Here is a 15,812-nt window from a genome sequence, read left to right on the forward strand (position 1 = left end):
TTTTAACTGACGCCTATTTCTGTCTTTTTCCTCCCATAAAATCAACACTTGCTCAAGAGTGCTATCAGGACTATTTCCATGCACTTTCAACTACTTTTAATTCCCCCTTTGAGGAATGCCTGACTCAAAAGGCCTCAGACCTGCTGTCACTATTTACATCATGGAGTGAACTCTCTTTTTTGGCACTTGTGTTGGGGGTTGTGGTATTTTCAGTGTTTTCACTAAGAGTAGGTTATTGCTCCCCAACCTTCTTGCCACAGATAGTCTTTTTCTGGTGTGGCTTTGAGAACTAGCTCTGAAAGTATGAGATTGTTTATTTCCCTGTACATGAAAATATGGGCAGTTATGTTGGCTTTTCTTGCTGCTCTTTACAGGTTGAGGGAGAGAAAGGAATGTGTAGACACATTGAGATACAAGTGACTACTGTCATCATCAGGATCCCAGTAGCTCCTCAACATTTCGCAGGGATTTTATGCTGTCTTCTATTACTGTGGAAACCAGCAATGCCATTCCTTTTCCCAATCCTTCAGATATCAGCTGTTTGGTTACTTACTTATTTATTTCCCTTTTGAAGCTACTAGTGTGTCCCCTTTACTCACATTTTATATTAAAATATAATGGTTGTGTGTCTGCTGTTTAAACAATTGAACCAATATTGATGCATTATTATTAACCAAAGCCCACAGTTTACATTAAGATTCACTTTCTCTGTTACAGTTCTGTGATTCTGATAGTACGAATCTATCCAAAAGTAGAGCATTCCAATGAAATCTTTCCTGAGCTGAAATGGCATAAAACAAAGAAGCAATTACATTAATTCATATGGAAAATTATTTTAGCATTCCCAGATCCCCAAAATAACCTCTATTATGGTTTTCTGACATCTTCAGACATGTCTTGCTAACAGATGCACAAAAAATTTGCATAAAGAACAGATGCTCAGAAACACAGTTTAAAACTCGGGGGTCTGATGCTGTGATGTTGAGTGTGGGTCCCCAGGAAGGAGCTTGGCTTGGCTACTCTTGCTCCTTGCATAATGGCCCAAGGCAAAACACACTCTGAATGCTTGCTTTGCTTTTCACATTTTTGTAAAAGTGAAAATACTCTTCAGATTTTATTCAAGTAGTGAAAACAGGTACTAATGTGGGTTTTTTCCGAAGAGCTAAGAGGCATAAGGTGAACTTTCAAAAAGCGGGGAATACATGTACATAATGTCATATACCCACCATTACAGTATCATACAGAAAACTTTCACTCCTCTAAAAATTTTCTGTGTTCCAACCATTCATGTCTTCCTCTCTGTTCCTAAACTCCTGGCTACACTAATCTTTATGCTCTTTCTAATATCTGCAGTTCTGCCTTTTCCAGAATGTCATATAGTTGAAGTCATATAAATATGTAACCTTCTCAGAATGGCTTCTTTCATTTAGAAATATGCATTAAACTTTCTTCCATGTCTTTTCATAGCTTGATAACTCTCTTTTTTTTTTGATCAAATAATAACATTACATTTTAAAGAGGTGTCACAGTTTCTTTATCCATTCCATCTTAGTTGCTTCCAAATTTTGGCATATAAAAATAAACCTGCTATAAACATTAATGTGCATGTCTTCGTGTAGACAAGTTTTTATCCCATTGGGTACCATATCTAGAAGTGCAAGGCCGACCACATGGTAAGACTATGTTTATTTCCATGAAAAATGCAAAACTCTCTTCCAGAATAGCTGTACTATTTTCTATTTTCACCAACAATGAATGAGAGTCCCTATTACTCTATCCTCACCCATTTGGTATTGTCAGTATTTGAGGTTTTACCCATTCTCCTAGGTATTTAGTAGTATCTCATTGTTTTACTTTGCAATTCCTTAATGGCAAATGATATTGAGCATCTTAAAATATGCTTATTGCTATTTGTATGTCTTTTATGGGGAAATATCTTTTCAGATCTTTTACCTACTTTTTAATTGACTTATTTTCTTGTTGTCGAGTTTTAAGATTTCTTTGTCTATTTTGGATATAAAGTCCTTTGACAAATACGTATTTTGCAAATATTTTCTGCCAGTCTGTGGCTTGTCTTTTCATTTTCTTAACTTACTATAAAATTATATTCTTTTTTCTGGGTGCTTGGTGGATACTCCCAATTTGGATTTGTGTCCTTTTGTTCTGGGAAAAGTCTTGTATAATTTTCGAATAATTTCCTAGTCCACTACAGTCCACCTACAGTATTATCTTCTCTTATTTTCTAGAACTCCTATTTAGTGATACGTTGGTCTTCTTGGATTGACTCTATATATTTTTTCATCCCAGCCTCCATATTTAACACTTGTCCTTTTGTTCCGCTTTCTTATATCCATCTTCTGAGAGTTTTATTGTTTTTTCTTTTATTTCTCATATTGTTGTTTAATTTACAAATTATCTTTTGTTCTCTAATTATTTGTCATAGTAATAGTCTATTCTTTTTTTTAAAATAAGATTTATTTATTTTTGAGAGACAGAGACAGAGCAGAAGCAGGAAAGGAGCAGAGAGAGAGGAAGACACAGAATCTGAAGCATGCTCCAGGCTCTAAGCTGTCAACACAGAGCCCAACCCAGAGCTCAAATTTATGAACCGTGAAGATTATAACCTGAGCCGAAGTTGGAGACTTTATCGACTGAGCCACTTAGGCTTCCCATTAGTATTCCATTCTTATTCCAAGGATCTTATATGATGGAGTATTTTATTAAGAGTATTAACTAAAGGGGCACCTGGGTGGCTCAGTCAGTTGAGCACCCAACTTCAGCTCAGAGCATGATCCCATGGCTCGTGGGTTCGAACCCCGTGTCAGACTCTGTGCTGACAGCTCAGAGCCTGGAACCTGCCCCTCCCCCACTCACACTCTTTCTGTCTCTCTCAAAACTAAATAAATGTTTTAAAAAATTTTAAAGAGGGTCTCCTGGGTGGATCAGTCAGTTAAGCCTTCGGCTTCGGCTCAGGTCAGATCTCACGTTCCTGGGTTCGAGCCCCGTGTCAGGCTCTGTGCTGACAGCTAGCTCAGAGCCGGGAGCCTGCTTCTGGTTCTGTGTCTCCTTCTTTCTCTGCCCCTCCCCCTCTCATGCTCTGTCTATCTCTGTACCAAAAATAAATAAGACATTAAAAAATTTTTTTTTTAATTTTAAAGAGTATTAATTGGAGACTTCTTTCTTTTTAAGTTTTATTCTCTGTTCTGAATAAGCTCTGTTCCACTCAGTTAATTTTCTTTCTTTTTCTTTTTTTATTTATTTTAAAAAATTTTTAATCTTTATTTTTTGTTGAGAGAGAAAGAAAGAAAGAGAGAGACAGAGTGCAAGCAGGGGAGGAACAGAAATAGAGGGAGACACAGAATCGCAAGCAGGCTCCAGGCTCTGAGCTATCAGAACAGAGCCCAATGTGGGACTTGAAACCACTAACTGAATTCATGACCTGAGCTGAAGTCAGATGCTTAACTGACAGAGCCACTCAGGCGCCCCAGTTAATTTTCTTGTTTAAAATTCATTTTGAGTATGTGGTTTTTGTATTGGTGGATTTAATCTCACCCCTGACATATGTCAGACTGTGCACTCACATATCATGGTGAGGGGTCAAGAATCTAGCAAAGATTTCTATGAACATGGTGGGATTTATAACCTGATCAGTTACTTTGTAGGCTGATGAGGAAGGAGGCTACCCAAGTCAGTGAGTAAATACTCGAATGTTAATACCTGTTAGTCTTTTCTTTTGAGACAGTTTTTTATGGAGAATTATCCTAAAATCGCCTCACTATGGAATGTCAGTCTTGCTGACATTTTAAAAGGATGAATGCAGGTGAGTTTTCTATAGGCTTCAGCATTCTAAAGGTGTTATTTTACATAATCCCTCTCTTTCATATGACCCCTATTGTACCTAATGTCCCTTTATCTGGACCATATTTGCTTCTGTCACTATGTAGACCAATCATTTTGCTGGGATTAAAAAAGATACTTTCTGGATACTTTGATTAGGAAACCTTACACACACATTCACCTTTTCCACCATTCTCACGGCCACTACTGAACAATATCATGTAAGAAATGTCTGTGTTTTCCAGGATTGTTCTGCACAGATCATTTTCTTTCCTCATTGGTATCCCCTTCTGTGGGTGCCTAGAATTCAGATTTATCTATCCTGGTTTGCCTTTTAGGAATATCTTAATTTTCCATACTTATGAAATCTATTAACACACTCACTTGCTATCATTGCACAATGTCTCTATGAGGACACCATGGTTTTAGCAAATTTGATAAAGTAGCACAAATAAAAACACACATTCAATTACAATGCATGTAAATTGACACTTTCATATTCTTTAATCATAGTCCTTAAATTTGTATTTTATTATTAAATGAAACACAGAAGGGTATATAAAGATATGGTTTAGATCATTACTACAAAATTAACACAAGCCTAGAACCAACACTCTGACGAATAAAGACAACATTGCCAGCACTCCCCCAAAACTAACATCGATTCTGCATTTCCTACAAGCCTCCAGATGCTGCTGAGTGGGCAGGACCAGAAACTACACCTTCAGCAGAAAAGCTTTAGGGCACCAATTTCCGCTGCAAAAGAATTCTGAGCTGTGTTGGTATCATTTTTTTTTTTAATATCTAAGAGAATCATGCTAGGAAATGGGCCTGTTCTCACTGCCTCATCTAGAGGTCTCTATTCATTTCAATAGCAGAGTCTCCCTTTGTGAAGTAGTGAGTAGTCACAAATATTCTAGGGACCAGAGACACAATCTCAGGTAGAAAATATTCTAACACTATTCAACAATAATGTGTTGATAGACTCAAGAAAATTGGGAGATAGAGTGTACAGAGAGCATCGGCCTGAGGATTTATAACCAGGGGACTATTTTCACTAAAAACATGTTCCCTCACTTCCAAGAATCACTAATATCTCTTATTCTGAACCTTAGGTTTTTGATGTGAGAACAAAATGATTATCAACAGTGCCTAGACTTTGATTTCCTGTATCCGGTTTTGGTCACTTCACCCCAACCAACCTTTAGCTCTTGGTAATTGTAACTTATTTTAATGGAGCAGTGTACAGTGACATGGCAGTCTACCTGTAACAAAAGGAATAATAAGAGAAAACGTGCTGCCCTAAACTCAGTGTGACTGTTTCAATAGTGTTTCCCATCCAGGCTGGATAGTAGCCTTGCAAGCTTATCCTGATGTCTGGTCAACTCCTACAAGGTTGCAATTTCTCACTGGTTCTTCAAGCCACCACATAGACAACAGCCCCCCTCGTCCCCCCAGAGACTGCCTAATTCCTGGACAACAGGTTTTCTTATTCCTCAAAAGCTGGCTTTCTAGAAGCTATGGAAGAACATCTCTATCTTGTTTCTAAAATGGCTGCAAAATATGGGATGGTGCTTTTAATACCTGTGGTAGGTCTGTCCATTCTCAATGTGAAGACCCTGGCTGATGGCTCTAAAACTGCCTTTCTTCCCTAGGAAGGGGCTTAGTTACTTTATATTAGTGCCCCAAGATAGACGCCTATATAAAACAGACAATCCAAATGCAAACTTTCCTAACTGGTTCCCTTCTGTGTAAAACCCAGTAATCAGGAAGTGTATTTTCATCAGCTTCCTTCCTTCATTTTCCTTCCTCTGACTCTCGTGGATTTTAAAACATTCTGAAGTTCTTCATAAGTCTCATCATCATAGTCCAGTTACCCAGCTGTGATTTCTGAGTGTGTACCAGATATTTGCACATCCATTGCCGCAGCCACTGGTTCCAACTATTTTGGCTCATCTCCCTATAAATTGCCCTAATCTGAAGTAAAGATACTACTCAGAGTCTCTGGATGAATACAGAGTCCTCAAATGGACCATCCCTATTAAACATAAGTCTCCAACCAATGACTTAAGTGTATGAGCCGTATGTCTCTATTCCGTTAACTCAATATAAATTCACATCGGTACTCCCATCATGCCTGATGGGGCAGAACGTGTCTTGCTGCTGCAGAGCCCTTTGTTGACCCCAAACAGAGTCAGTGCTGAGCAGGGGTGATGATGCAGACATCACAAGACATTGAAGGGAAGCTTGACTAGCCACTGAGTGATGTGTGCCCAAAGATGACCTGTGAGACACATGACCTCTGCAGATTCAGTAGCTAACTGCTAAAACTGGGCCATATGGATCTTGTGAAATTAGCACGTTCCAAGGTGTTTTGTTCTGTCTGGGAATGGTCTATTTCCCCACTTTTAAGGAAACTAAAGCCTGTATTTTTGCTATCTACACTGACTACTTAATTGAATGGAGCACTAAAAAGGAGGGAAATATATAGACACAAGTTTGAAATAAAAATTTTAAATACATCAGTTTAGGTTTATATCTAAAAATATTGAGAAATACTTGCTTCCTTGGTATAAGATTACTCTGATGCATTAATCTGTTGATTGTTAGCTAACACTTTCCTCCTTAGGTCCCTAAGAGATTATAAAAATATTAAACCAAATATTTTCTCTTCATCTCCGCACAGATACCTTATTTCTTTCTTTCTTCCCTTCTTTTGAAATTGAACTATATTACTTATAGGGAACCTATATATGTTTTTATATATATGTGTATATATATATATATTTTTTTTAAATCAGAATGAATAATAGGCATAGAGTTTCATCTGCTCAGATTATTCCCCTCTTTAGATTTAAAAGCAAAGGATTTGGAGCAAAATCCACACCCAGCCTGATGGCAATGAAGTTTACATATAAAATATAACAAGTGAGGATTCCAGTTTAAAATAGATGTGACAGATATCTGGATGGCTCAGTTAATAGAACATGCAACTCTTTATGTTGGGGTTGTAAGACTGAACTGCACATTAGGTATAGAAATTACTTAAAATATGTTAAATCTTTAAAAAATTAAATAAAGAAGATATGGTAAAAAATGAATCCAAAGTCGTATTCCATTTTATGTCTTGCACTGTCCAATCAAGCAGCCACTGCATTGCTCAAAACAGTGTCCTTTTAACATTTAAGTATAAATTGACTCTAATTAACCAGATCCAAAAGATACTTGTCTGGTTATATTATTTACATCTCAAATGGTCAATAACCACCAGAAGCTATTGTTATATATTGGTCTATACTATTCTATATTAGAACACATCTCCATTATTTTAGGGAAATTCTAGTGTAAAATTCTGGCTCATCTAGTTATCATAACATCCCTGTGAGTTGGGCACTTACCCCGTTTTAAAAATTAATTAACTGAATCTCAGAATTAAAGAAGCTTCAGGGTGTCCACCTTTAAAATTGGAAGACCTAGGATTCGAATCTAGCTTGGTTTCAATGCAAAGAAAGTGCCTGAATATCCATTTGGGGCACAATTACTAGTTTTATTCCTTCTTGAATATTATCATACTTATGGCATGAACATACTATGTCTTGTTTACACCAATCAACAGTTGGTAGAGAATGTATGGAATGTTTCAGATGGAGTCTCCCGTCTCCAGTCCTAAGAACATTTGACTTCCAAAACATGGCTTAAAATGGGACTTATTTGTAGGTGACTCTCTGCATTTATGTTTAAAATTATTTTAAAATCAAGAATCATATCAAGATAAAAAGCTTCTGCACTGCAAAGGAAACAATCAAGAAAACTAATAGGCAACTGACAGAATGGGAAAAAATAGTTGCAAATGACATATCAGATAAAGGGCTAGTATCTAAAATCTATAAGGAACTCACCAAACTCCACAACCAAAACACAAAGAACCCAGTGAAGAAATGGGCAGAAGACATAAACAGACACTTCTCCAAAGAGGACATCCAGATTGCCTACAGACACATGAAACGATGCTCAACATCACTCATCATCAGGGAAACACAAATAATCAAAACCACACTGAGATACCACCTCACACCAGTTAGAGTGGCTAAAATGAACAAATCAAGAGACTATAGATGCTGGCGAAGGTGTGGAGAGATGGGTTCCCTCCTACACTGTTGTTGGGAATGTAAACTGGTGCAGCCACTCTGGAAAACAGTGTGGAGGTTCCTCAAAAAACTATCCATATAACTCCCTTATGACCCAGCAATAGCACTCCTAGGGATTTACCCAAGGGATACAGAAGTGCTGATGCATAGGAGCACATGTACCCCAATGTTCATAGCAGCACTGTCAACAATAGCCAAATCATGGAAAGAGCCTAAATGTCCATCACCTGATGAATGGATCAAGAAGATGTGGTATACATATACAATGGAGTATTACATGGCAATGAGAAAGAATGAAATCTGGCCATTTGTATGAAAGTGGATGGACCTCAAGGGTGTCATGCTAAGTGAAATAAGTCAGTCAGAGAAGGACAGATACCATATGTTTGTACTCATAGGTCTAATAGGAGAACAGGAGAAACCTAATGGAGGACCAGAGAGAGAGGAAGAGGGAAAGAGAGTTGAGGAGAGAGAGGGACACAAAACTTGAGAGACTATTGAATACTGAAAACGAACTGAAGGTTGAAGGGGAAGGGGGCGGGGGGAAAAGAGGTGGTGGTGATGGAGGAGGGCACTTGTGGGGAAGAGCACCTGGGTGTTGTATGGAAACCAATTTGACAATAAACTACTAAAAAACAGGGCTGTATAGGAAAAAAAATAAAATAAAATCAAGAATCATAGACTCTGGGCTAAATCTTTAATTCTAATAAAATCATTTTTTGGTATTGAATTGTTGTCATTTTGTGTTTTTAAAGGCCTGAGCATTTCAATATATTTTCAGAGAAATGAGTCTGAACATTCTGCTACGAATCTGCTGGGTCTTGACACTGTAGATGATGGGGTTCATCAAAGGTGGAAAAAGGATGTAGATGTTGCCCATAAGTACATGGACCACAGGGGAGAGATGCTTGCCAAAACGGTGCATCATTGTCAGGCTAATGATAGGGATGTAGAACACAAGGACAGCACAAATGTGGGAGACACAAGTCTGAAATGATTTATGTCTCTCTTCCTGAGAAGCAATTACCAGGACTGACCTAAGAATCAGGAAATATGAGTAAAGGATCAGAATAGCATCCAACAGTAGTGTGAAAATAACCAGCATCAGGGCATAGTAGCTATTGAATCTGATGTCTGAACAAGCTACGCGGAGAAGATCCTGGTGCAGGCAGAATGAGTGAGAGAGGACCTGGGAATGGCAGTAATGGAAAAATTTCAGATTGATGATGGGGGGTGTAATAAAAAAGAAACTCCTACCTACTATGGTGAGCCCAATTTTCAAAATCCTGGAATTAGTCAGAATGGAGGAATAACGCAGTGGATTGCAAATAGCAACATACCTATCAAAGGCCATTGCAAGGAGGACAGAGGACTCCATGAAGGAAAGACCATGGATAAAATAGGACTGGGCAATGCAGGAATCCAGGCTGATTTCTCGAATGAACCCCCACAGGATCCCCAGCACCGTGTGAACTGTGGACAGCCCCATGCACAGGTCAGTGAGGGCCAGCATGGCCAGGAAGTAGAACATGGGCTGGTGCAGGCTGGGCTCTGTCCGGATCACATGCAGCACCATGCAGTTTCCCAAAAGCACCATGGCGTAAATGGTCAAGAAGGGAATGGAGATCCAGGGATATTGCTTCTCCAGGCCAGAAAATCCAGTGAGAAGAAAGGAGGAAGAATTCATGATAGGGCTTACCAAAAGCGGTAATTCTCGAACGGAGATACTGCTTCCAGGCAGAGAGAAAGTCGTTTTCAAAAGAAATCCTCCAATTTCAAATGAGTTAGGTGAAATTTCTAAGTAAATGAAAGTAGACATAAAGTTAAGTGTACAAACTATTAGGTGAATAATTCTGTTATTTAGCAATGTATTACCCACTACCTGGAAGAGAATAGTGTTCTCCTAATGTCATTTAAGAGCCATTATTCATCCACTGGCTTATTCATCCACTGGCAAGGTGCGCAGATGTCCCCAGAAGCCACAAGTGAAAGCAAATAGACTAGAATAGGAAGCTAATTTTCAGAAAGGATATGTTACATGAAATATTTTCCCAGGGGTTCTGGTAAATGGTGTACCCATAAAATTGAGAGCCTAAGTTCTTAAAGTAATTATTAGTTTCTAATGCTAATTCATTAAGCATTGAAACTAAAGAATAAGATTTGGCTTTTTAGTATCCAAAATCTGTTTAAATAGTCACTGTGTAACCATAGTTTTCCATTTTCTGCTATATCCAATTGTATTTTTCCTCCAAATAGTACTTAGGGAAAGACGCTCCTGTTTTATTCAACTTCAGATAACATAGCCAACAAGTACATTTTTTCCCCGGTGGTGATAAACAGAGACTAATATTTATGCCAGGGCCCTTAGGCAAATGATTTCCCACAAGAATTCTCACCCCCTGAGATGTTCAACTTACCTGTGCTCTTGTGATATGGAGATATAGGTTAAAGTCTCAGCCTCAGACATTAGCCCAGTGTTCTCCACCCACTTATTCATTTATTCCATGAATAGGTTAAGTATTCATTTAATATGCAGTTATTAAAGGAATGAGTGGGGTTTTTTTTCTCTTCCTTAGAACCTACCCTTCTAAAGATTAGAAAGAAAGCCAATGTCACACAGTTAAGTCCAGAATTTTAAAAAGCCTCATTGCAACAGAACTGACTTGCTTCTTCCTCACATTGAGTTCTGCTCCTGGGAGTCATCATAAAAGGTTTAAGGCTCTTATAATGTAGGCAGGTGTTTAAAAGTCCATACTGGCCTTTGTGTTTGATTTCATTGTTCCAACATGTAAAATTAGCTTCAGATTCTGGTTTTGTCTTGTGATCTATTCCTCATCTTTGTCATACTAGCCCACCAGACAGCTCCTCAGGCAAACCTCCTCCTGAATGCACCCTGCTTCCCTGTTGAGACTTTTTCTAGAATCCTGTCCATTGTTATCTCTTGCCCTGAACCCCTATGTGCATTAGATAACTTAGCCTGCTATTTTGAATTGTTTCCTTCATTGGTTGATTGGAGTGTTTGCCCCTTGAAGAGAAATCTGTCAGCCTCAACCTCAAGCACTTACCTTCTTTTATTTCTCAAAACACATTTCTCGTCTTTCATGAGATTTTTCCCCCAGATGTTCTTTCTACCTAAGACGTTCTTTTCACAGAAATGGTCTTTCCCATCTTCTCCCCAACCTCTCCCTCCACTTTAAAAACCAGCCTGTCCCTCCCCTCTGCAACTTAAGCACTACTTCTCAGGAAGTTTCTTAACTATTATTTTGGTAACAATATTTACTTTTATATAACTTATTGAATTTACAATTTGATAATGATTAGCCTACATAATTGACTAAGGTCTCTGCTAAGTTCCCTGAGAGGGGGCATAATGTTAAATTTTATTCACTATTGTAGCCTGAAACTTGCACCTCAAAGTCCTCACCTCTCCTTTGAGCTCATACTCATGGATACAGCTGCCTACTTTGATATCTTTGTCTGGATATTTAATCTCAAAACTCAAATTATAACAAAAAATGTTTGGTTTTCCTCAGAAATTCATTTTTCCCCATTTCCTCCTAATATCATAAAATGACTTCACCAATTCCTATATTGCTTAAGAAAACTCTCAAGAATCTTTCTCAATTCTTCCCTTTCCTTCCCTCTCCTGGGTATCAAATCCTTTATCTATTTCTATAGTTTCCACCTTAAAACATGCCGTGCATCTCTCCACTTCTCACCTATGCAGTACACACTGTCACTGTACTGGTAAATAATACCCTCAACTGTTCCTTGGCTATTGTACTTGGCCAGTTTACCAGCTAGATTTATTGTTTTTACACTTGCCTCCTAAAGATGTATTCTCCTCAGAGAAACCAGCCTGCTTTTCTACAAACCTCTACTAGATCACATGAGCCTTTGCTAGAAAAAACTAAACAAAACAAAACAAATGTCGCTAATGGATTTTTATTGCTCTTAAAATAAAAAAATAATAATTTATTTCTCATGGCCAGAAAACTTTAAATGATCTGATCCACACACCTCTCTGTCTACATCATAGGCCACTGTTGTTTTCGCTCCCTGATTTCCAGGAATTTTTAATTCCTCAAAGCAAATTAAAAATATTACTGCCTCAAAGTCTTTGTTATTGATCTTCTCTCTGCTTGGAATGATGTTTCAAGTATTTGCACAAAACCTCTTTTCATCATTCAGGATTCTCCCATTCCAGGTGACATAGCCAACAATCACTTTTCTTCTTCAGTGAAATTCATTGTGGCTTCCTCAGAGGGATTCTTGTAACCCCACCACCATTTCCACGTTCTCTCAAATAAGTTACTCCCAGCACAATACTATGCTTTATGTTTATACCATTTATCGTATGCTGATCTTCCATTAGATCTATTGCAAGTTCAAGAAGCCCAGGAGCTATATCTGGTCTATGCTCACTGAAATGCAAAATGAGGTTTAGCAGAGTGGGAATTTAGCAAATAATTATTGAATTATTTGATTTAATCTATGAATTAAGAGCTGCCCAATTACAGAGGTATAAAAACAAGTTAGCGGTGCCTAGGTGGCTCAGTCAGACAAACATCCAATTCTTGATTTCAGCTCAGGTCATGAATGCACAGTTTAGCGTTCAAGCTGCATGGCCTGCTTGGGATTCTCTCTCTCCCTGTCTCTCTGTCCCTCCCCTGCTTGCACTCCCTCTCTCAAAATAAACAAGCAACAACATCAAAAAAGAAAAATAAGTTAAATGCAAATGATTGTAAAAAAATTGTGAAATCTAAACATTCATATCTTAAAGTACTTATCTGGCCCTTGCTGGCCACACGCTACCAGATGTGTGTCATCCTATATGGTTTTTTTTGATATGTAAAATAGATGCTGCCCCAGGCGTTCCTGATGACCCTGGACACAGCACTCAGAACCCAAATCTGATTCCAATCGTTTGCAACCCAACCCAGATATGGAAGCTTGCCTGGGATTGGTGACAAAAGAGTCAAATATCATGTGAATATAGGCATGCATTAAAAGCCACAGGCTTCTTCAGACTAGCCACAAAGGTTAATGGTGCTGCTTCATTCAGTGTTGGAGAATTTTGAGTCGAGGGCAGTGATAGGGTTATGGGGCTGGCTCTGTATGCTTTGTCTGAAATGTTGATTTGGAAAGTATATCTGTGATCAAATTAAACAGACCATTCCAAAAAGTCTTTTTCACACCCTCCAATGCAAACTTACCTACATGTTCAGGCATCTCTGTCTTTTTTTTTTTTTTTTTCTGTTCTTTGGAAATAGTCCTCTATTTGATTGCTTGCTGCTTTTTTTTTTTTTTCAGATTAGATAGGGTACCCTAAAGGCATAAAGGAAGATTGCTGGATCTGAAAGTCAGAGCCTTTATCAGTATTTTGAATAAAAAACATCTACTTGCCAGGAGAGTCCAAGTGTAGGATTATTTAATGAGACCCATATACAACCTGCTTTGGACAATAAATTAAATGGTCTCATTCTCTGAGTAGACCTTCTAATGGTCCCATCTGGACACCAGCAGGGGGCAGAAGCAGCCCATTGAATTTTCCCCTCTTCTGGGATGCATAAAGCAGGTTTGCTTTAGAACTGGGGAAGTGTAAGTGAGGCCATGCCCTTCAGAGTCTTGGCATGGCTGAAGAGATAAGAACCTTCTATAACACTGGTCCAAACAACTGGGTGCACAGGGGCTCTCAATATGTTAGCCACAAACCCAGAACAGGCTTAAAATCCCAGTTTACAGGAATTCGTTTTGTGAATATTCTCTTTATTATATACTAGTTGTTTATTCTTAGTATATATCTTACTTATTGTATTATACAAGATGTTTATAAATATTACTCCCATCATAATTAAAATATTAAAGAAGGATTATCCATAATTTGGAACCATGATAAAAAATTATATTGCAAGGTACATCTGTTTAACTGTGGTCATTTGGGTGTTTAAGAAGTTTCATTAGGATTCTTATTGTTTGATTGTACTATGACACAAATAATCTCTAGCAAGGAAATTTATCTGTTTTAATGCTTCTTCTATATTTAAGACAATGTAAGACAACTGAGATAAAAACCAGACATAATAAGATGTCAAACACTGAATGAAAGACAAAACCAAGCAGAACAGTGTGAATGGCAACTAAATCTATCTTTAATCATAGTAAAATAAGTATTTAATATTTTTTATTTTAGCTACAGAGTGTGTGCACAAGTGGGAGAGAGGGACAGAGGGAGAGAGACAGAGGGAGAGGGAGAGAGAGCGGGAGAATATTAAGCAGGCTCCATACTTAGCACTAAGCCTAATGCGGGACTCAATCCCCAAACCCTGGGATCATGACCTGAGCTGAAATCAAGAGTCAGACACTCCACCCACTGAGCAACCCAGCCCCAGCAGTTAATTTTTTTAGTATAAACACTGCAAGTGTTACACATTAAATTGTTCCCTGAAGATTACAGAATAGGCCAAGACTATCTTATTCAGCCCCCATGTTTTCAAGATAAACTTGCAGGGTCTTTCTAGGAAACTGAGTACCAGAATGCACACTACTAGACTCCTGCTGTTCTCCAAGGCATTTGTACGGCTTTAGTGTAACCGCCAACAATCACCGTTTTCATTACTTCTCTTGTTCTCTATTCCTCACACAGTGGAGAAGAACAGCTTGGCCAGCAATAAAAAAATATATATTGTCATATTACATTAGTAAGGTCTTCAGAAAGAGACCTCGGAAACTGGTGGATGTTATAGAAATTAATAGCTACACCTAGAAGGGGACCAAGGTGGTTTGGTTGGTTAGGCATCTGACTCTTGATTTCGGCTCAGATCATGATCTCATGGTTCATTGGTTCAAGCCCCACATCAGGCTCCTTGATGACAGTACAGAGCCTGCTTGGATTCTCTCTCTGTCTCTGTCTCTGTCTCTGTCTCTCTCTCTCTCTCTCTCACTATTTCTCTCTTGGCCCCTCCTGTGCTCTCTCTCACTCTCTCTTTCTCTCTCAAAAACAAATTTTAAAAAGTTACATCTAGAATTAACATTTACTCATGTAAATTTTATTACTGTCATCATGTTTACATTATTATTAATAATGAAATTTTGAATTCACATCCTGGCATTAATTTCCAGTTCCACCCTCCTCTACAGGAAGAGGATGTAAGGAGAAAGAAATTAGTTCCTTTAACTGTTCCTGCTTCATCCCCAAGAGAGAGGGCACTACTTTGCTGAGAGTGGAACAGAGACCTGGATAACTATTGACTGAGTCTCCAGAGCATGGGAGAGCTAGATACTGTAGACCAGACGCAAACTGGGGGATTCCCAAATGACTGCTCAAACTCCTTCACAGTCAGTGGGAGCCCAAACCCTCAAGGGCAGAAGGGGCTTCCAGAGTACCCCTAGATAACATGCCTTGCCTGCTAGCCCTATTACTGCCACAGAGATGGGGCTCTTAGCTGCAGTACCTTGTGCAGAGAGTAATGCTGGCCATATCCCAGGATGGAAGCTCGTGGAGGGGCAAAACTTCACCCACCCAGTGAGCCTTAGCCAGATGAGGGGAAGGGTGGGACTGTAGCCACAGTATCTGAGGGAAGGGAGTTACCAAAGCCATTCACTAGGATGTTATTACTAGTATGTGGTGTTGTTACTGGAGAAAATAAAGATGGTGGAGTGCATATGGGTAGACTTCCCTCTAAGGATTATGTGAAGCCATGGGTGACTAACATGCCCTCTTACTCACCCTATCCAAGATTCATAGATGCAGTGCTGCTTTTGCTGTGGCCTTTGACAATGGGTTTTTGCATTATGTGAGAATAGACCACCTTTTACTTATGGAAA

At 38.7% G+C, this 15,812-nt stretch overlaps 1 protein-coding gene across 1 annotated transcript in view; it reads right to left on the minus strand.

Annotated features, from left to right (window-relative positions):
* Positions 1 to 8,751: 8,751 nt before the first annotated feature.
* Positions 8,752 to 15,812, minus strand: part of LOC115272576 (olfactory receptor 51V1-like) — an 11,626-nt gene continuing 4,565 nt past the window's right edge. The window contains exon 2 of the mRNA XM_029915610.1: positions 8,752 to 9,782. Within this exon, the coding sequence (XP_029771470.1) occupies positions 8,752 to 9,782 (1,031 nt within the window). The remainder of the gene's footprint in view (positions 9,783 to 15,812) is intronic.

This window comes from Suricata suricatta, chromosome 11 (assembly GCF_006229205.1).
Source record: "Suricata suricatta isolate VVHF042 chromosome 11, meerkat_22Aug2017_6uvM2_HiC, whole genome shotgun sequence".
Lineage (NCBI taxonomy): Eukaryota > Metazoa > Chordata > Mammalia > Carnivora > Herpestidae > Suricata > Suricata suricatta.